The 21,855-nt window shown below is 39.9% G+C and overlaps 1 protein-coding gene across 2 annotated transcripts; it reads right to left on the bottom strand.

Moving 5' to 3' along the window:
• Positions 1–1,410: 1,410 nt before the first annotated feature.
• TPMT (thiopurine S-methyltransferase) lies at positions 1,411–21,850 on the bottom strand. Of its 2 annotated transcripts, XM_044773182.2 has the most exons (10): positions 21,744–21,840; positions 20,937–21,006; positions 16,781–16,964; positions 15,513–15,605; positions 11,085–11,217; positions 8,120–8,172; positions 7,393–7,467; positions 3,925–4,010; positions 2,517–2,561; positions 1,411–2,089 (listed from the first exon to the last, which is right to left on the bottom strand). In XM_044773182.2, exons 3-10 carry the CDS (start codon positions 16,918–16,920, stop codon positions 1,977–1,979), a joined length of 738 nt encoding a protein of 245 aa, XP_044629117.1. In that variant the 5' UTR covers positions 16,921–16,964; positions 20,937–21,006; positions 21,744–21,840; the 3' UTR covers positions 1,411–1,976. The 2 variants fall into 2 exon arrangements, with proteins under 2 accessions (XP_044629117.1, XP_044629119.1); XM_044773184.2 differs by lacking the exon at positions 20,937–21,006 and having other exon boundaries at positions 21,744–21,850.
• Positions 21,851–21,855: the final 5 nt, after the last annotated feature.

The following is a 21,855-nucleotide window of genomic DNA, read 5'->3' as shown; positions in this document are numbered from 1 at the left end:
CTCCAGCCAGAGAAAGAGATAAGAGGTCTATCTCACAGGCACACAGGGTGCTCTCTCCAGGGCAGCTGGGCTTCACGAAGGATGAAAACGGAAACCCCGAACACCTGGGGCTCTCTCCAGCTTTCATCTCTGCTGCTCTTTCTGCAGATCAGCATTCTCTATTTCTCAGATCTGCATAGTGGAGTGTGGCTGCCCCACAGTTCCTGGGTTCACTTGCTACAGTTTCACCCACTCTAAGTGGCTAAGTTGTTTTTCCCGCCCCCATTCTAACTGTGAAGAGAATTGCATTGGTCCAGCTCAGGTCAGTTGTCCATTCAAATGGCTACGGAGGTGTAAGCCCACACTATGGACCAGGGGTAGGTCTCAGAGATGCAGGAACTGTTGTGAGCAGGGAGGGGCTCCAAATTAATAGCCTTACAAGTATACTAGAATAAGACCAGTGCCAGAGAGCGTGTAGGGCGGCAGCTCCTAAATGGGGGTGGACGAGGTGGGAAGGTCAACAACTCTGAACCCTATGGAAGTTTTCACAGTATTCTGCTTATGACATATCTCTGGGGAGGGTATCAATAGCTTTCATTGATATTAAAGGGGTCTACGAACTTCTCCATCAACGCCCTTTAATCCAGCACACACACACAATTAAGTAACTTATTTTTTAAAATACACACCATCCTATTAACATGAACTAATCACTTAGGTATTAGGTAGTGCAGTTAGAGAGGGAAGTCTGATTTAACAAAATGTAATTGTTAAAGGAAAACTGAGTTGTTGTTTTTTTGAGGAAGATTAGTCCTGAGGAAGTCTGGCCCTGAGCTAAGATCTGTGTCCATCTTCCTCTACTTTATATGTGGGACGCCTGCCACAGCATGGCTTGACAAGTGGTGCGTAGGTCGACACCCGGGATCCGAACTGGTGAACCCCAGGCCGCTGAAGCAGAACATGTGAACTTAACCATTGCACCACCAGGCTGGCCCCAAAACTGAGAAGTTTTGAATCTAAACTTTCATAATGAACAGTCATGAATCCAGCTCTAAGTACATTGCATTGCATAAAACTTTACCATTCAAACAAGATTAAATCAATAGAAACAAAAAACTGCCAAATCAGGAAAAAACCTTTTTTTAAATTTATTTTTACAGTTTGAGAAAAATATTTTGTTCCATATAGGATAGTTTATTTGATTAATTATTAAATTGGTTTCTTGATTCTGTTACAAATAAAATTATAGGAGAAAAAATGTTAAAAGGAGTGCTAGGATTAAGTATAACACGAGGGTTTATAGTAAAAACTAGTATTTTATATAATTTCTTGGACCACTATCTTTTACCTTGAAAGAAAATGAAAAAGTGTTACAGTTCTCCAATGATTCTAAATTTCCTAAAGAATGGCACTTTTCCTATGTCTATTACATTTCTTTTTTTTTTTTTAAAGATTTGCACTTGTGCTAACATCTGTTGCCAATCTTTTTTTTTCTCTTCTTTTTCTTCTTCTTCTCCCCAAAGCCCCCGAGTACATAGTTGTATATCTAGTTGTGGCTCTGCTATGTGGGGCGCCACCTCAGCATGGCTTGATGAGCAGTGCTAGGTCTGCGCCCAGGATCCGAACCTGCGAAACCCTGGGCTGCTGAAGTGGAGTGCACGAACTTAACCACTCGGCCACGGGGCCGGCCCCTCTATTGCATTTCTTTAAGTTATATACCTTGCGTTTCTCCTTTATTTTTAATTATACAAGTAGTGCATTCTGATTGTAAAAAATGATTGCAATCTCTGAGTAGAAGACATAGGTATTTAACATTTTAGTATATTTAACATTTAACATTTTAGTATGTGTTTTTTTCTAAAGATTTTTGAGCAAGATCTGTGATGTGATTTGTGAACAATTCTTTTCAAAAGTCATCCATTATATTTTCATGCCTTAGCATAATTTTCCATTGTTCAAAAACACATTGATATTACTTGCTTTTATTTAGGTCTCATTTACTTTTCTGTAAATAGATATAACGTTTCAACCAAGTAGTCAATTCCCCAACTTTTATGGCGTTCTTCCAAAGCATCAACTTTCTCTAGACAACGAATATTGCACACTGAATCTGAAACAAGAAGAAAGGGTAATAAGTTAAAATGTTATAAAGAATGCAAGCAGGAGTTCTAAAAACACATCAAATGATTTTAAAATAGTGTGTACTGAAGACTTTTCTTTTCTTCTTAATGAAAATATGGAAATGCTGAGGGAAAATTACCCGAACTCTGAATTGTCACTATCACTCATAACTCCTAAGAACTCAAATAAACACATCACCTCTCTAGAAGAATTTAAATGTCTTTAACATAAGCATAACACTAAGTTAAAAAGGCACATTACAGAGGTTGGTCCCTTTTCTAGGATAAAATCATCTTCAATAAAATGGTTTCTGACTTTTCAATTTTATATACTTCTAGATACTAATAGTTTGCTAACAACTCAAAACAGTTAACTGTTGACTTTATTTAAAAAGTTACAGCACGTCCATAACTTACCAAATAGTCTTTTAACTTCAGCATCCGAAACAAAAAATGGCGGGCCTAGGTAAAAGAGAAACAGAGTGAAGAATAATTTCTATAGATCTAATTCTAAAGAGCAATAAATTCTCTGCCCATTTCTCGGCTTATTTCCAATGACCTAGGTATACTTATTCCAACACAATTTAATTAGCTAAATGGGTGAGGATATACAGCTTCTTCTGCTTCTTCTGCACATCTCATACCAAAGTCTGGTTTATGCGGGGACTGGCAATGTGAGGTGCCCATCTCCAGCTTAGATGAGATGGCTGAGCCAGCCGTTGGATTTGGGAACACTGAAATCAGAATGGAGTTCATTAACAAATTCCCTTGGGGTTTCCTTCAACTTCTAGGGTATTGATTTTCTAGGACTCCTGCGCTCACCCATATTCTATACACTCTTCCCACTTTGCTGTGGGCCATTTACTTTAAAGGAAACTTAGCTTCTGCCCTTTCTAGAGCAGTCTTCTAAGCCTCCACTACCAGACAGAGCCCGCTGTGTTTTCTTCCCACAGGCTCTCCCTTAAGCTTCCTTGTTCAGGAATGGAATTTAAATCAGATTATCAAAGCGGATGTCTATCTTCATTAATTTCTATTTCCATTTGATTGTCCCAGACTTAATTACAGACCCTAAGTCTCATCTTTTAATGAGTTTTAAAATCCAATTTATTCAAACAGGAAAAAAATACTAACATATGTAAATATTTATAAAAAACAGCACTTTTAGAAAGCTCAATTAAAAATCAAAAAGGGATTTTTACAAATTAAAAGTCTACGCATTTGCTTTTCACTTCTTCCCGAAAATTAATGTTCAGCCAGGACAAAGGTTAAACTTTAATGTTCAAACGCATCAAAATGAGTCCAGAAGAAAACATCACTTTTTATAAAAGAATGCAATCAACTATAAAATTTCAGAAATTAAAAAACAGCAACAAGTAATTTAGAGATTTTCCTGCACACCCTCTATCCCCCAGGTTCACTTCTCACCCTATCATCCTATGAGGGTATATTTGTGTGAATTCATAGGCATCTGCCCAACACATCCCCAACACCATGGATGACAAATATGCTATATCCAGTGCAGGATAACCAAATCTTTCTTCCTCCTAAGCCAGGGCTCATGAGATTCCTTGTTTATACAGGGCCCCCTCTCTTTTACAGTTTGAGCTGTGAAGGGTAAACAAAATAGGAATGGAATACAAGAAAAACATGCTATCAAGTGGGAAGAGAAAAAAATGTTGGTAGTTTCCATTATCCAAAAGTAGACTTATCTTCATGTTTATAGGCAGTATACTTCGTATGAGATAAATTAGGAGAAAATAATGCTATCCATGTCATAGCATTAAATCAGGAAATGAAGCAACTAGAAAATGAAAAAGGACTTTACCTGCATGTTTAGTTGGGTCATAAGAAAGAACAGCCAAAAGGTAGTGAAACCCTTTTCTAGTCAGGGACAGCATTATATCCACATAGCTGAAAAGAGCACAGAAAGTTTGTGTTACATTTTTTGACAAAGGCGAGGCTGGCAGGGGGCAAGAGGCAGGGAGGGAAACCAGCATTTACTTTCATCTATATTACTGAGTTTAATCCTCCCAACAACCCCATAAAGCTGATTCTCATTCTAAAAGCCAAAAATGGGTTCAGCAAACTATGTCACCTGTCTAAGCTGGGAAATAGTAAAGACGGGAACCAAAACGAGGCCTGCTTCCAGAGGCCATCAGACCAGAAGACATCACACAAAGACGAGCAGAGGCTCTTGCAGCCTGACGTGGTACTCAGAGGCCTACTGACTTTGAAGACATCCTTTCTGAAGGACTGCCATGCTTCCACATGCTCTGGGGCAGTAGTTCCTAGACTAGCTGGGTATCAAAATCACCTAAGCACCTGACGAAAGGAAAGATGCTTGAGCTCCATCCCCAGGCAGACTCAGTTGGTCTGCTGTGGGGCTGCGATGCTGCAGTTGAACAAATATCCTGGGTGAGTGGGTCCCCTCCAGGGGCATGTGGAAGAGGTACAAACATGATCTCTTTCCTCCACTTAGTTGGAGAGAGAAAAAACGAACAAATAGGCAAAAATTCAGGGTATCAGCATCCTTGACATAAACTCCCCGAACAGAGCTGGCCTTGATGAGTCGCTCTTCCTTGCAAGCAAAGGAACCAGACCAAAGCAACCTTTTGAGCAGAAACCTTTACTTCTTAACTTCCTGACTCTTGTTCTTAAGAAGGAAGAAGGAACTTGGTGTCTGGGTGAAGGTGATCAGTCCGACTAGTTTAGCAGAGTTTCCCAGGACTGACAGACTTCATTCCTCTTGGCATATGGACTTTGTCTCTCAACCAGTTTCAAAAAATTCAGAAAAATGAGGGCAGTGTGCCCCACCAACTTACATTAGACAAGAGACCCGAGAGTCATAGCAGAAAACGCACCAGTACTTGCCCATGGGCAATGCAAGCAGAAAGACACTCAATACTAACGATAGGACTGAGATACAGTACCAACAAACTAAGTACCAGTACTAAGATATTGGCTCTAAATAAGTAGTTATTTTGGTAACAAAGGCCAACATGTTCTCAGGTGTGGTTGGGGCTGTGACCCCACAGATACACATGGCTGGGAGGGAAGGAAAGAAAGTGGGAAAACTAGGGAGGACATAGGGTCTGTGGCCATGATAGAAGTGGATTCCCTAAACAAGAATTCCAGAGGGCCGGACCAGTGGCCAAGAGATTGAGTTCACACGCTCTGCTTCGGCGGTCCAGGGTTTCACAGGTTCGGATCTTGGGCGCGGACATGGCACCGCTCATCAGGCCATGCTGGGGCATAGCACAACCAGAGGCACTCACAACTAGAATATACAACTATGTACTGGGGGGCTTTGAGGAGAAGAAGATGGAAAAAAAAAAGGAAGATTCACAATAGATGTTAGCTCAGGTGCCAATCTTTTAAAAAAAGAAAAAAGAGTTCCAGGAGGGGCCTCACTAGTCTTTGCTAACCATGAATTAAACAGCTCCAAGGCCACCTAGATGGCCTCTATATCTAGGACACAGGAGTTGGTGGTGGCTGGCAGGAAACAGCGTATTTCCCTTGCTCTGATTCCAGCTTGCTTCATTCATTCAACAAATTTTTATTAAGCTCCTACTATATGCTAAATATATGCTATGCCAGCTGGTAGGGAAATAACTGAACACAGTGTACGCTGTCTGCCCTCACAGTGAGCTTTGTGACTTCCAGTTTGGTCCCGATTGCCTTGTGGATTCTGACCATGCAAAGCAAACGCCCAGAGGGACTAACCTCCCTCTGGGCCTTTGAGCATCCTTAGAGAGTGGGAAACACCTCCAAAGTTAGACGTTTGGCAGAAGGAAGTTTAGCTGACAAACGTGGTGTTTTATGGACACAAAGAGGTCTCAGGTGATATTTCGAGTTGATAAAGGAAACTGATGTTACAATGGAAATGCAAAGCAGATGCTGGAAATGTGATGGGGATGTTTGGGAGAAAGAACAGAGCTGGAAATATAAAAATGATCAGGGCAAATCTCATGTATGATTTATTCAGTTATTTCCCCAACATCTGACAGAGTATTTAGAACAATGTAGGAACTTAATAGGCATTTGTGGAATAAGCGAATGAAAGTCCCGGGAGAACTGAAGCGACCATTAAAGGAGCAAGAATAAGAGAGAAAAGAAAAGGCTGAGGATGGTCCCTTAGGGAATGAGGACTTCCAGGCACGTGAGGAAGGTGAGGGCTCCAGAAAAGAGATAAAGGAGGAGTGGTGACAGAAAGAGAAGGGAAAACAGGAACATGAATTATTACTGAAGGAAAACATGTATGAAGAAGACGTGGCATGGTCTCATTAAAAAAGATTAGGTTTGGCAATAAGCCTTACTCATGAAACAGTTAATTTTTTAAAATAAAAATTTTGTTTCACTGATTCCAACCTTTTGTCCCATGTGTGAAAGAATCTGCCTCCCTACAACTAAATAATTCAATATTTATGTGCTATATCCAAGTAAGAAGGTGAATGATATTTGAATTGGAAAGTACATAGGTGTAGTCACCTTTTACTCAGTATGCTTTCACATATTTTAATTTTATTTTCTAATAAGGCTGGGTACAAGCATAAGCTTGGTCACAAAAAATGTCAATAACGACAGCCTTAATATTATAGCAGCTACTATTTAAACATTTATTTAGAGTTGACAAGGCACTTTCCACATGTCATTTCTTTTAATTCCCACAAAAACCCTTTGAAGTAGCCTAAGGTGGGGATCATGAGCGTGGACTTTGAAGCCAAACTCCCTGGGTTTGAATCTCAATTCTCTCATGTACTTGCTGCCTAACTTTGGATAAGTAAATTAATTTCTTTGGCCTTAGTTGCCTCATCTGTAATAACGGGAATAATGATAGCCTATGTATCACAGGGTTGTTCTGTGGATTAAATGTCTTGGTCTACATAAAGTATTTCAAACAATGCCTGGCACATGGCAGCTGCCCCACAAGTGTTGTTACTGTAGTACCTGATAAGATCAGTGCAGGTGGTGATGGTGGTATTAATAAACATACTACAATTTTGCAGAAGAGTAAACTGAGACGTAGAGAAGTTGGGTACCTCCATCAAGGCAACAGAGCTCAGAAGTGACGGAGCCACAAGCCTTGTACTCAGGTCCCTAACGCCAAATCCTATTATTTTTAGACAAAGATGGTATTAGATTTAGGTCTTTTAATCCCAAGTACAATAAGCTTTTTTCAAACTAGTAAAAGTCTAGCTAATTATCCGGAACTCAGAAAAAGTACAGCATACTATATTGAGAAGGCTACAAAAAAAAAAAACCCCAGCATAATTAAAGAAACCAAATTACTAACCGTTTGCGATCACCTGGATTCACAGCGACTAATGCTCCTCTATCCCAAATCCTGTCAAATTTGCCAATATTTGTTCTACCAAAAAGAAAAAGAAAAAAGAAAACACTTTATGTAAGAAAAATAAAATCTTTATCAAGACAAACAGTGTTGCCCGTGGCATATGCTGGTACTTCAGCAGCTGTCAGGAATTGAGATCTCACGTCCATTCTTCCTCAGAGTCCATAGAGATGTGTCGATGCGGGTATGAGGAGCTGTCCATTCCTCCTAGTTTTAGAGCTGGTGGCAGCAGCCTCCCCCTTCTGCTCTGACTTGGGAGCACAAAAGGGGAACAAAGGACAGTTTGTGACAACTCTGCCCCCAGCCTTTGGAAAAGGTATTGGAGACTTTCCAGAGATGAGATCTCGCCTCCCTCCGCACCTTGAAATTCATTTCTGTTACAGAGCCAGGCGTGAAGGGGAAGACGCCCTCTTGCTCTCCCTTCCTTTTCCCTACCTGCCTAGGGTCCTAGTAATGTTTTCCACAGTTTGGAAGCTATCCAAGGACAAAGATAGCAAGTGTACAGATACGTAGGCTGTAGTAAAAATAACTGTAGAATAGAGACTCAGATCAGTGCTCCATGGCCACTACCGTAAGTAGACAGGAGTGATGAAGAGACCCTCTCCCCACCCCAGCACTGCCTAGCAAGCACTGGAGTTTTTCAAAGTGCAGAGGTAGTATTCAGTCCTACCTGGGAAGATCAAAAATGTTGCAACAGTACAACGAAATGTTCCCTGAAGAACTCTGTAATGAAAAATTCAAGAAAAAAAATTCTATTGAATTAGGAGACACTTGAATGGTCAAGGAAAGAGGGACAAAGCGAAGGTAGTGGAGAGAGAATGTGTAATTAAACATCAAGAACATAATTTTACTTCAGATAATAAAATTTTACTGAAAATAATTTTTTTAACAACATCTTTTTTTCTTTTTTTAACCTGTATGGTGAATGATATTTGAATTGGAAAGTACATAGGTGTAGTCACATTTTACTCAGTATGCTTTCTCATATTTTAATTTTATAGGGTTCTTCTGGATTAACTCAAAGAGGAAAATTATAGAGAGGTTAATCCTGAAGATCAGTTAGCTATTATTCATTTCAGAGCTTGTTAAATTTTAGCAGTGTTTACCTTAGCAGAGTCCTGAGATTCTGACTCTGCTAAAGGTAAGTACACAGGTCAATCACCAGGCAGGCTGAGATAGAAAAGTCCAATATTTGAAAAGTTATTCATGAAAAGTACACATGCTGACTCTCCCTTTTCTCCCTTTCATTCCTCGGCTAATGGGCATTTATTTCTGGAGCACCTCGTGGACAGGACTATCCCAGCTTCCAGATAGTGGGTGTGAACTTGACACAGTCTCTAACCACATGAGGACAGCCTGGTGGAGGAGACATGCATGAGTACAGAGAAACATTACAATACAGAATGGCCTGTCCCGTTCTGGTTATGTGCCCGAGAACCATGGGAACACAGAGGACCAAGCACAGCATGGCCTGGGAGCACTGGGAGAGGCCAAGCAAGAGGCGGCCTCTAAAAGGGTGTCTGGATGCATCTGCTAACATCACAGGGGGCTGGGCTGGGGTGCATTCCAGGGGGAGTAATGTGGCATAGACTCTGTGATGTAGGGACGACGGTGAAGGGCGAGGTAGCCAAGGTCTGTCAGGACATGAAACTGTTGGATTTTATTCTGAAACGAGACGCCGTCAGAGGTTTACAAATGGTGGAGGGAGGGTCTTTGAAGACCACTCTGGAAGCCCTGTTAAGAGTCAGCTCAGAGAGGGGTGGGCCTGGAAGCGGAGAGAACAGCCAGTGAATCTTCACTTTGGCTGCAGATTGGAATCACCAGGGAGATCAATAGCACTGAGGCCGGGGCCCACCCCTGGAGATTCTGATTTAATTAGCCTTAGCATTGGGAATTTTAAAAGATCCACAGATGATTTCAAACGTGCCACCAGGGCTGAGAACCATGGCTCTGAGAGGAGTCTGGAAGCAGGACTAGCCTCTGAGGACGCAGTAAACTCCTGGGCTTCTCAGACGATGAACAGGGTGGGAGGAGGGAGGAAGCTGTAAAATCAAGTACCAGCAAGCCTCCTACTGACCTGAACAATTAATTTCAATATTTAGAAAAGAGAGTAGTTTGTGAGGGACTGAATGTACAAACACAAAATGGCCAGACCATCCATGTCTCGGAGCCATAAACCCTTCAGCAACCAGCCTGGGAAACCAAACCAAACCACAGCCTCTGCAGTGATCATGTGGTCAATAACCGCCAGCCTCCCAAATTTTTACCACCCTTGCTCCCTTCCTACTCAAGACCAACCAGAGAAAGCCAAATTCGATTCCCAAACCCATCACGTAGGATGCCCCCCTCTAGATAGCCTGCCCCCAGGTTCCCCATGCCAACAGCCTCTGATCGGGGCATGCCTGAAGCCTTAGCATTTTTTTCACAATAAATTTAGCTTTCCCTCTCCCAGGCCTGCTTTTGAGCCTCTGCCAAACGCAAGTGGCTGACTCCCTCTGAATAAATAGCCTCCTCGTGTTCTCATTTGGGTGGTCATTATTTCCACATTATTACCCAAGTTGGTGAAGCAGTTCCACTGGATGGTTCTGATCATAGGATGAAGACAACTCCCAGACCTATCATTTCCAGCCCAAATGCTGCCCTGTGCTTCAGAGTACAGAAAACCATTTACCAGCTATATCTTTGCCATTCCACAGGTCTGTTTATCTCATCATCTCCGAAACAAAACTCTTTTTTCTCTGCTTTTCAACTTGCTTCTCCTTTATTCTCTACCATCCAACCAGTCATCTGAGTGGAATTGTGAACTCATTGTTCCCCTATCCCCACTCACTTAATCACTAAATCCTCCCAGTTTGACATCTTCAACATTGCTTTAATCTACCCGTTTCTCTAAATGTCCCTATCATCTCCTCAAGCAGGCCTCAAGATCTCTTTCCTGGACCACTGCTCGCAGCCTCCTATTTGGTCTCTCTGCCAGGAGGCTGCTTTCCTTCAAATGTACTTCCATTGAGGACACAAGGGTGGTTTGTCTCCAAAGAAAATCTGGCCATGTCATGTTCCCACTTAAAACCTTACTGTGCAGGATGAAGTACCAGCTTCACAGGGCATCTGAGACCACGAACCTGAGCCCCTGTCTGTCCCATGCTTCAGGAAGCACCCCCAGGCTGAGTTAAGTAACTCTCCTCTCTGTTCCCTTCATATCCTATGTCATTACACTTAGTTCCATGTATGACAAACAGCTTTCTCGGTGTTTCCCTTCTCTCCTAAGCTAAGAGATGCTTTAGGGCAGGGACTGTGTTTTTATCTCTTCAATGTCTTATGCAGGGTGTGGCCCAAGACAGGTTCTCAGAAATTCCTGTTCATAAACAAAAAAATCAACCAAACCCAAACCTAAAACATGAATACAGATGGGCTTTCAGACCTCAGTGCTTATATATACATTTGTCCATATCTAGCTATCAGCATCTTTCATCTACCTTTTTAACCCCTGGTTCTTATACTATATAATGTCTAGGTGAATCTGTGTGATAAAGGGTGTCATCTGACACTCGTATAGTATTCCTGCTTACTCACGCTGAGAAAAACCTGTTTTTGTGGGCATATGGAAATAATTACTTACCAAAAACAAAACAAACCTTGAATACTTTGGCTCCAGGAATTTCTATGATTGGTTCTTCTGAATAAGAAAGATTCTGCTCTGTGAAAAATTCCCGTATCCCAAGTTCACTGATTTCCACGCCAACCACACTGTGTCCTCGGTCTGCAAACCTGCATAAAATCATATATTTACACTTAATTTTTATTTCAAATACAGTACGAAATAAAAGGCTATACCCCAATAAGCATACATTTTCCTTAATTTTAAGGGAGTTATATGAATTCAGGTTCACAGGGTTTCATAGAAAGGGTTTCATATGTAGATCCATAGAAAATGGATCTATATATTCTCAAACCTTATGTTATATGGGATTCTGAAAAACTGATTTCTATGACCTTAGGAAAAATTTTTAAAAATTGCGGAATTAAACCTTAAAATGTTGATTTACTACAAATAGATTTGATTAGAAGCATTTCTAATTGAAAAGCTTCGTACAGATTAGAAATGTTTTTCAATTTCTCTAAATCAGCTCTGTCCATTAAAACTTTATGGGATATGGAAAACAAATGGGACTTCATCAGACTAAAGAGCTTCTTCAAGGCAAATGAAAACAGGATTGAAACAAAAAAACAACCCACTAACTTGGAAAAAATATTTGCAAGTCATATATCTGACAAAGGCTTAATATCCATAATATATAAAGAACTCTCACAACTCAACAACAAAAAAATCAAACAACCCAATCAAAAAATGGGCTGGAGACATGAACAGACATTTCTCCAAAGATGATATATGGATGGCCAATAGGCACATGAAAAGATGCTCATCATTGCTGATCATCAGGGAAATGCAAATCAAAACTACACTAAGATATCACCTTACACCCATTAGAATGACAAAAATATCTAAAACTAATAGTAACAAATGTTGGAGAGGTTGTGGAGAAAAAGGAACCCTCATACACTGCTGGTGGGAATGCAAACTGGTGCAGCCACTATGGAAAACAGTATGGAGATTCCTCAAAAAATTAAAAATAGAACTACCATACGATCCAGCCATCCCACTACTGGGTATCTATCCAAAGAGCTTGAAGTCAGCAATCCCAAAAGTCCTATGTACCCCAATGTTCATTGCAGCATTATTTACAATAGCCAAGACATGGAAGCAACCTAAGTGCCCAGCAACAGACGAATGGATAAAGAAGATGTGGTACATATATACAATGGAATACTACTCAGCTGCAAAACAGAACAAAATCATTCCATTTGCAATAACATGGATGGACCTTGAGAGAATTACATTAAGTGAAATAAGCCAGCTAGAGAAGGATAATCTGCGTATGACTCCACTCATATGAGGAATTTAAAAATGTGGACTAAGAGAACAGTTTAGTGGATACCAGGGGAAAGGTGGGGTGGGGGTGGGCACGCAGGGTGAAGTGGTGCACCTACAACACGAATGACAAACATTAATGTACAACTGAAATTTCACAAGATTGTAACCTATCATTAACTTAATTAAAAAAAAAAACAAAAAAAAAACTTTATGGGATATGGAAGTGTGTGTGTCCGTGCTGTCCAATCCAGCAGACACTAACCACACTGGCTGCTGAGTACTGGAGATGTGGCTAGTGTGATTTAGTTTATGTTTAAATAGCCACGTGTGGCTAGCAGCTACTACATTGGAGTGCACAGCTCTAGAACATTAGCATCTATTTCTATAATAACCTCATAATTTCCATTTATTTACCATAAATGCTAGGCAGAAATTTATTTTATTACCATGTGCAAATAACCAGTGTTTTTCTGGCAAGCTTTATAGTTACAGAATTCACAGTCTTGGGATCTTGGACTCCAGAGAAAACAATACTAATGGCACAAATACCTAGGCACAGTATCAGTAGTGATTTTATGTCAAATGAAATAAACACAATCAGTTCTGCTATAATGCAACATATGCCTCCCTAAAAATCACCACACTATGCAAAATCATGCAATGAAAAACCACAAGGTTCATGGGGAAAATGGAGGATGTGGCACAATGTTAAAAAACTTCATCAGTGTCACCTTCAAAGGAAAAAGAGGGGCCTGCCCGGTGGCCCAGCGGTTAAGTGCGCACATTCCGCTTCGGGGGCCTGAGTTCACGGATTCGGATCCTGGGTGTGGACATGGCACCGCTTGGCAAGCCATGCTGTGGTGGGTGTCCCATATATAAAGTAGAGGAAGATGGGCACGGATGTTAGCTCAGGGCCAGTCTTCCTCAGCAAAAAGAGGAGGATTGGTAGCAGATGTTAGCTCAGGGCTAATCTTCCTCAAAAAAAAGGAAAAAGACAGAAACCTAATGGCAGCACTGTTTTACACATGTTAAATGGTTACGAAATAATATAAATGCTATGATGTGGCACTTTATCTCGAGAAAGACCTGAAGTTTACTGGTAGCAGTGGGCATTGGAAGGGCTGTAGCTTTCAAGTTACTGTGAAGTGATGGCAGGAGGATTACTGAAAATCAAATGGAAACTTCTCAGACCAGCTGTGGATGGGAGTGGCTGACAGCTGATAGGGTGAACTGAGGTATCAGAGAGATGTCTGAGGTGTGCACATGGGTGCGTTTTGTCTATTCTCACATGGCTTAGTTCAGCTGGGCATAGCTTTCTGGTTTCACCTCATGTTTCTCGCAGATGAAATCACACAGAAGCAAATGTGAAATTCACGTGATGCTCAAATTGTTCCCTCATATATCAATGGAGTTAGAAATGAAATTTGCACTTTCAAAACAAGAAGGACAGCAGAACTGACTGTACCTATTTCCCACACAAGACTACACACTTTCAATGTGGGCACAGCATGAGCTATTTATAATTCGAAAATAAACATACTAATAACTTGCCTTTCATATTTCCTAGGAAATTTGTAAGTTAACACACAGGGAATATATTTTTGTATTCTTCATATTTTTTTGAAATTACAAAATATAAACAAAAACATCATCCCAACAAGCTTCGTGGATTTTCCTTTCCATTCAACATATGGAAAAATGAAGCATAGCCTACTACAGACTGGCGTAGGCTGGATTATAGTGGAATATATTGCCCTTAAAAAAAAAATCTACGAAAATGTCTTAAACATTTTATTTTAATGCTTTTGGGCCTCAGCTCATAGTTTATCTATTCACATCTGCTATCTGTATAGACCTCAATACACAAATTAGTTACATAAGTGAAAAACCCTCTAATATAATAACTTACATGCAATTACCATGGCTTAGTTCTGGTATGTTTATTACAAATGACCTCAGACCCAAAATATTCAACGATCCCATTTAATTGGCTGTTTCATCATACCATTTCCTAATCTTGTCTCAAAACCTCTGCTACAGCTGAATTGTTAGCACTTATGACATGGCAATAAGACAATCCATTTATGTTTTTCTTGCACGTAGTTTCCAAAGTAACTCTTTCTTCTGGTTCAGTGAGTTGGTAAGGGTCTATATAAGTCTACCAATATAGTTTAAATGTTCTCAATTTCATGGCCACACTAGACTCTTACGCTATAGCAGCCATTTCACAAATTCTCTCACCTACAAGTTGAGACAGTGTGGGCTGGCTGCAAACATGCCCGCATTTCTACTCCAAATGCATACGTATTCCGTGGGTTGGCCACCTATATTTCTATAGGGAACAGAGCATTTTGAAGTTACTAAGTTTTCATTTACTAATCTTTTTCCATATATATTTTTCTTTTTCTTTTCCTGCTTAATGATCAAAGTTCTTAACATTCAAGCTTATAAATTAAGGGATGTCTTGGCATGTACGATAGTGTCTGTATATTATCATTACAAACAGACTTCTGTATAGAAAGGATTGCCAGGCTTGTGACTTTAGTGTAACTCGTAGGAATAGTAGCTTGTTAATTAAGATGAATTCTCTTCACAGAGAATTACTCACAAGAAATACTTTCTTCATCACTGGCTTTATAACAATGATTCATGAAAACAAAAACTCCTATGTGCTCATACTGGGCGAGGAGAGTTGAGCTGAACCGTGGTCTAGACACACTGTCTTGCTAAAAACTTGTAATTCATTTTGAATTTTTCTGTCCATCTCGACTTAAACTATCTAAAATTAACTTAGCTAAATTCCTAAACCACCTACAAAAACTAAACTGTGCACAAACATGTAGGAGATTTAAGAGGGAAGGGTGGTAGAATGGTCCCCCCACCACTATTGGTTCCAAACTAATTCTTTTATTAGAAACTAAATACAGAAATACTAGGTCACATCTGTTTCTGCTGTGTCTTACTATTTGATAATATTATCTCTATGAACCCATTAGTAATTGTCTACAAAAAGAAGGAATCCTTGTGCATTTCCTGAGAATGGAATTTTTTAACCTATATCCTGTTAAACATTTACTCAAGGTATTTATCATCAAAAAAAGAAAGTGTGTTAATGCTTATCTGCTCGTACCATTTCATCTCAACTGCTTTTCCACAAAGAGGAAAAAACACCTTCAGTCCACTCTCGCCTTTAAGAAAAGCATCCAAATGCTTCTTTAATAGCCTGGGGAGGAAAAAAATATTCTTTGTTTTAATTAGCCCAATGCACAGAGGAAAGGACGACACTTGTATGATGCTGCATACTTTTCATGCATTATCTCACTTAATTTTCCTAACATCTTTACAAAGTAGATAACATTAATTATTATAATCTCCAGTTTACATATGAAAAAACAGGAAGGTCAAGAAACTTACTCAGTCACATAACTAGTAAGTGGTCAATCTGACTTAAACCTGGAGCTTTTCTGATTAGTAATTAAAAATTATTTTTTTCTGTGGTTGATATGTTTTGAAAATTCTTTATTAATTTCCCAAATGTATATGTGTGTGTGTGTGTGTGTGTGTGTGTGTGTGTGTGTGTGTGTGTGATGTGGGGGAGCCTCTGGATCCACTGAATTTTTAATCTTCCTTTTATAGTAAGGTCTCTGAATGTGTACTCAGCTCTCAGAAATAGCTCTGAAAAGTTTAATTCTTGTAGTTAATTCCCTCTGTAAAGATGTGGCTCTTCCAAGGCCATCTACACGACAGAGATAACACATACAATAGTTCTGGGATGATACCCGAACTACCACATGTTGTGCAAGTGTAATAAAAATAATGTCCTTTGGGAAGTCGAGGTGGCTGTCTGGAACAAGGAACGTCTGTCATGATCACTTTACTCAGCACTGGCCCATCAATTATTCTTGCTGCTTCGAAGCCTACTACTACTACGAATATGTTGGTCAACATCCTAGCTCACTTATTAATTTCTCTTAACTTCTCTTCTTCTACCATACAGATAACACTTTATTTGAACACATGCTATTGGAAAGCAAAGTCAGAATACCACCATTTTTCAGTATAAAGAGATATAAGCATTAATGTCACTTGAGCACCTGCCATATATATAAATATGCATGACTGATACATAGATGCTACACGGGTTTAAAAAAAGAACATATTTCATAAATCTAAGATGCCTTCGATTGCAAGTCACACCATTATTCTCCATGAGAAGAGATAACATTGCCAGTTAACTTATGACATGCCATAGATGCTTTCTGATTTCAGAGATGTTAAAATGTGAAAAACTAAAAATGTACATCTTAAAATCAAATAATGTGTACCATATTATTATTTCTATTTCCAAAGTCAGTTTCTGATAGAGCATTTCTCTGGTATATACCAAACATTTCTTACTGATGTCCTTGTTCTTGATGAAATACAGTTTTGCCGGTCACCCATTTTTCTTGCCATTCTTCCAGAGTTAGTACTCGGTTTTTCTGTACCTCACTATCAGGGTACTCTTTAATATCAAGTACAGTTCTCGTCCCATCCATAGTTTCATAGACACCTTTGCCTCACAAGCAGATGTCTTCAATGCCTAAAGGGAAAATATTAGCAATGTTGTCATTTAAGGGCATTGCAATTCTATTGATGAATGAAATAAAAACCTATTATCATCAGCAGTATGGCTTTTTAAAAATATTTCAACATCCAAGGAAAAGCCATACAAAAAATTACTTTTCTTGAGTCTGATGGTAGAAGCATACCTCATATTACACATTAGGAAAGATGTTTAAATAAATTGAATTATATCTTAACATTAGAGTAAAAGGGTTTGATTTAAGTTAACAACAACAACAAAAAACAGAGAGGACAAGAAAATAAACAGCCATTCCACACTTCATAACTTTTGTAAGCTTAAAAATTTTTCTAGCATTTCACTTTTTAATTTAAAAAATTTCTTTTAATGTTTATTTCTCATTTTTTATTAATGTTATAATGCACACAATTTAAAGAGTTCAACAGAGTTATGAAAATAGCAGTCTCCATTCTCAATAAGAGAGGCAACCATCTTAACTCTTTTAATTGAGTCTTGAAATCTATCTCCAAATAGCATGCTTATTTTGTTTCTTCTTGATTTTTCATTTCTAGGTAGCATCTACAGAAGATAAGCACTTAGCTCTCTTTCAACTTTCCAAAACACACACACACACACACACACACACACACATATCACCTTCTCATTTTTCCTATCCTTTCAATATAGACATAGCATATTTTTTACTAAATATTTGGAGTACACATTATTATGACTAGGTAACAAGTCACAGCTAAGCCACATAGTATTCTATGCTTACTTTCCTTTTCTGTACAACTTTTTTACTCTGTAGTGAATAACTGTCTTGCTTTTTCATTTATAAAATTTCTATGTACTTGTTACTAATTCTCAGCTCTGCCAATTGTCCCAACCTCCTACCAATACACTCACCACCTCTTCAGTTATCAGATATTCTATCAACACCACCTTCTTGGAGAAGACTCTCCTGCAGCCTTCTGACCTGCATGCTTTCTACTCCTGGTGCACAGCTAGCATTCTAGGATCTCTCTTGATCATCATCCTGGATATTTCCTTATCTTTTGATGAATCACCAAGTTTCCTTCATCTGATTGGTTACCACCCTTCTACTGGTAAAGCACAATCTCCAGCAGCTTTCTGAGAGAGGGTGCACGGGAGAAAATGTTTTTGCAACTTTGCATGTATAAAACATCTTCATACTATTCCCCAGGCTTGATGCGTAGTTTTGCTGGGTATAGAATTTTTGGTTAGAAACCATTTTCTCTCACAATTTTGAAGGAATCATTCCACTGTCTTCTAGCATCCAGAGTTATCACTTAAGTTCAAAGCCATTCTGATCATGATACTTTCCATATGGCCAATATTTTTTTCTCTCTCAAATATTTTCTTGGCCCCTAGTTTTTGCAATTTCATAATTCTATGCCTTATTTTGGGTCTATTTTCAAGTTCTTTTAATCTGGAAGCTCATATGCTTCAATCTGGAAAAAAATCTTGAATTATTCAGATGGCAATTTACATCCTTCTTTTTTTTGTTTCTTTTTCTGGGACCCCTTTTATTTGGTTGTAGACTCTTCTGACCTAGTATTGTAAATTTCTCATTTTTTTCCTATTTTCTATTTCTTCATCTTTTTGCCCTATTTTCTGAGACCATCTTAATTTTTATTTCACCTTATCTTTACCTTTCTATTTAGATTTTCTTTTCTGCTATCAAGTCTTTAATTTTCAAGCACTCTTTTTTGTTTCTGATGTTCTGTTTTTATATTATTTGTTATTATTTCATGGATAGAAGGGATACAATATTTTCTCTTATTTATCCGGATAGTCTGTTACTTATGAGTTGCTTTTTCTGCTGGTTTGTTTTATCTTTTGTTTTGTCTTCTATCTTTCACTCTAGTGGCTTTCCTCAAATGCATAGCAATACTTATTATCTGTTCATATTTAAGAGTAGGCACCAAAAAGCTGATTAGAGGTTTAAGTATGTGGATGGGGCTTATTGACTGTAAGCTTCCCTGTAGAATGATGGATTTCATTTGGAAACCTAGATGTCATTATCTTTATTTTCTGTGGACTGGTCAGACTTTCCAGACTTTCTAATCCCTGTTGCAAGGATCAAGCCCTTGGAGCCATGATTTTATACTCCCAAGAGAAAAGAAGGGTAGAAGTGGGAGAGAGGCTCCCAGCATTCATTTCACCTGTGTTCAATTAATCCCCATATTTTCAGTATGGTACCCCCATCCTCAACTATGTACTGTGTCTTCCCAGTCCAGAGATTCTTTGCTTTGCCCTCTCCAGGGAATAAACCCCCAGAAGTCTGCCCGTGTGGCAAGGGGCAGATACTTGGTCACAGGGAGTGAGAAAGGGATCTGGAGATTGAGTCTTTGCTGAATCAGAATTTCAAGCAATCCTCCTAGTTTCAGCCACACCCTTCCCCCTACCTCCAGCTATCTGGTGCTGCTAATTCCTGAGCATTTGGGGATTCTATAATGCAAACAGGGTCGCTCACTCGCTTTCCCCATTGCTAGTTTAGAATTTATCTTTCTTCAGTTGGAAAAATCCTTTACTGCTTGTCCAGCTGCTTTCCAGATTTCAAAATTTTATTGCTTTTATCTCCTCTCCTGTCCTCCCTATCCTACTGGTTTATGCCTTAAAAAATCCTGTTGTCATTTTGGTGGGGTTTCAGGAGGGAGCAAAAGAAGATGCATGGGTCCAATAGCCTATCTCCACTCCATAAGTTTGTATTTTCAAATAATTTTCTAATAACTTCTTTTTTTGCATGGGAAAATGCACACAAAGGGAAATGAAAAACAAAAGGACACGTAAACATAACTGCAAATCTATCTAAAGGTATGAGGAAAATACCTGTCCTTTCAATGTCAACTTTGCAATATTAAGGACAATTTGTTGTTGTTAGTGTCCTCACGTAGATTCTCACTCCTAGCGACCCTGTGTACATCAGAGTGGAACCCTGCCTGGTCTTTTTTGCACCATCCTCTCAACTTCCAGTGCTATATCAGACAATGCTCTGCCGATAGTCATAGTTTGCATGGCCAACTTTTTCAGAAGTGGGTGGCCAGGTCCTTCTTCCTAGTTGGTCTTAGTCTGGAAGCTCCACTGAAACTTGTCCACAGTGGGTGACCCTGCTGGTGTCTGAAATACTGGTGGCTTAGCTTTCAGCATCACAGCAACACGAAATCACTACAGTATGATAACCGACAGACCGGTGGGGTGGTTCTCTGACCGGAATGAACCTAGGCAGTGAGAGCTCTGAATCTTAATCTCTAGACCACCAACTATTGTGTATAACACAATAATTCTAATATTCCTTTTGAATCATTAGTGAAACTAATTTAGTTTGGATTATAGTAGCATGCTATTATTGGAGGGTCTAATTTAATGATTTTTCCATGAGAATAGAAAAACATCGCATAAAAGCAGGTATTTCAGGTAAAGTTCCCTTTATTAAAAAGTTTGGCTTCAGTGTGCCTGGGATTTAAGGAGAAGGTACCTCCCTTGGAATTGGGACCATAAATTCACTTCTCAGCAAACATTTGTTGATAAATGGCTTTTTCAAGGCCCTGACATCAGGAGGTGACTCAGTTTTCTGAGAAGTCAAGAGGAAGTATCTGATTTTATTGTATATACAAAAGCAAAAGAAAGTTGCACTTTTCCCATCTCCCTTTTCAGCCAGAAACTTTGGAACCTAAGCTTGAGCCTTCATAAAGCAGTTCTCTACTTAAAACAAAAGAGAAGCATAATTTTATCATAGAGCCATGGCAACCTGGAATTGTACAACTCTATCCCTTTCACACAAACTTGAAATACAACTTAACATCACGAATATAAATTAGTCCTTAGCTGTTCCAATAGCTTCTCAACGGGTCCTTGTCTACGTCCTTTCCTGGAGAAATAAAAAGTTTCTCTCCACAACAAGATAAAAGTGCAAATTATAAGAATCAGGAAAGGCCAATTCCACAATCAATCCCACCCACGTACGGAAACAGCAGATGCGCCAGTGCCGTCACAGAAGTCCTCCTTGGACTCTCAAGTCTAGTTTCCTCCCTCACTTAAAAAAAAAAAAAGAAAAACATGTTTCAGCTTTAGGTTTATTTTTAAATTTCGCTAAATTAAAGAATAACTTCCCTAAAGTGCACAAATTGTAAGAGCATGGCTCAGTGAGTTTTTACACATGCATACACCTGTGTAACCACCACGGAGCAAGACAATATTTACAGCACACCAGTCCGTGTCCCCGCCCCCCCTAACGCGCCCCCAGGGCATCACTCACTATTATGGCAATGATTTCTCTTTTCTTAAAAAATCACTGATACAGGGAGCTGGCCCCGTGGCCGAGTGGTTAAGTTCGCACGCTCCGCTGCAGGCGGCCCAGTGGTTCGTCGGTTCGAGTCCTGGGCGCGGACATGGGACCGCTCATCGAGCCATGCTGAGGCGGCGTCCCACATGCCACAACTAGAAGGACCCACAACTAAGAATATACAACTATGTACTGGGGGGCTTTGGGGAGAAAAAGGAAAAAATAAAATCTTTAAAAAAAAATTAAAAAAATCACTGATACAAAAAATACTTCGGGGTCACTTTAAATCATGGACTCAGAAAGGTCACGGCCGGCCGGACTTTGTGATTTCCAGTTCCCGCTCTGCTCCCTGAACGCCATTTCAGGGCGCAGACGGCTGGGCCGTCCGCGCTTGTTAGGATGCCCATTCTGGAATCCTATCACAGGATCACGCCTAGCCAATCGTCCCATTTCTCACCGGCACCCTCTCCGCGCCCTGTGGAGCCTACCTCTCGCGCGCCCGGCCGCCTGCAGCTGGCTCCGGCGTCCCGGCGGCGGCCACGGGCTAGGACGGCGCGTCCCGTCTCCGCCCCCGGCCCCGCCCCGGCCCCGCCCCGCCCC

This window comes from Equus asinus, chromosome 8, assembly GCF_041296235.1.
Source record: "Equus asinus isolate D_3611 breed Donkey chromosome 8, EquAss-T2T_v2, whole genome shotgun sequence".
NCBI classification, from domain to species: domain Eukaryota; kingdom Metazoa; phylum Chordata; class Mammalia; order Perissodactyla; family Equidae; genus Equus; species Equus asinus.
The sequence above is the reverse complement of the archived record's forward strand: the minus strand, read 5'-3'. Positions and strand labels throughout refer to the sequence as shown.

Bases quoted from the DNA above. Each gene is read 5' to 3' on its own strand.
- TPMT (XM_044773184.2), bottom strand. From the start codon at position 16,920: ATGGATGGGACGAGAACTGTACTTGATATTAAAGAGTACCCTGATAGT. The intron at 11,218-15,512 runs GTACGAGCAGAT...GATTTTATGCAG, and splicing joins AAAGCAGTTGAGATGAAATG to GTTTGCAGACCGAGGACACA. The intron at 8,173-11,084 runs GTTTGTTTTGTT...TTTTCATTACAG, and splicing joins CTGGAGCCAAAGTATTCAAG to AGTTCTTCAGGGAACATTTC.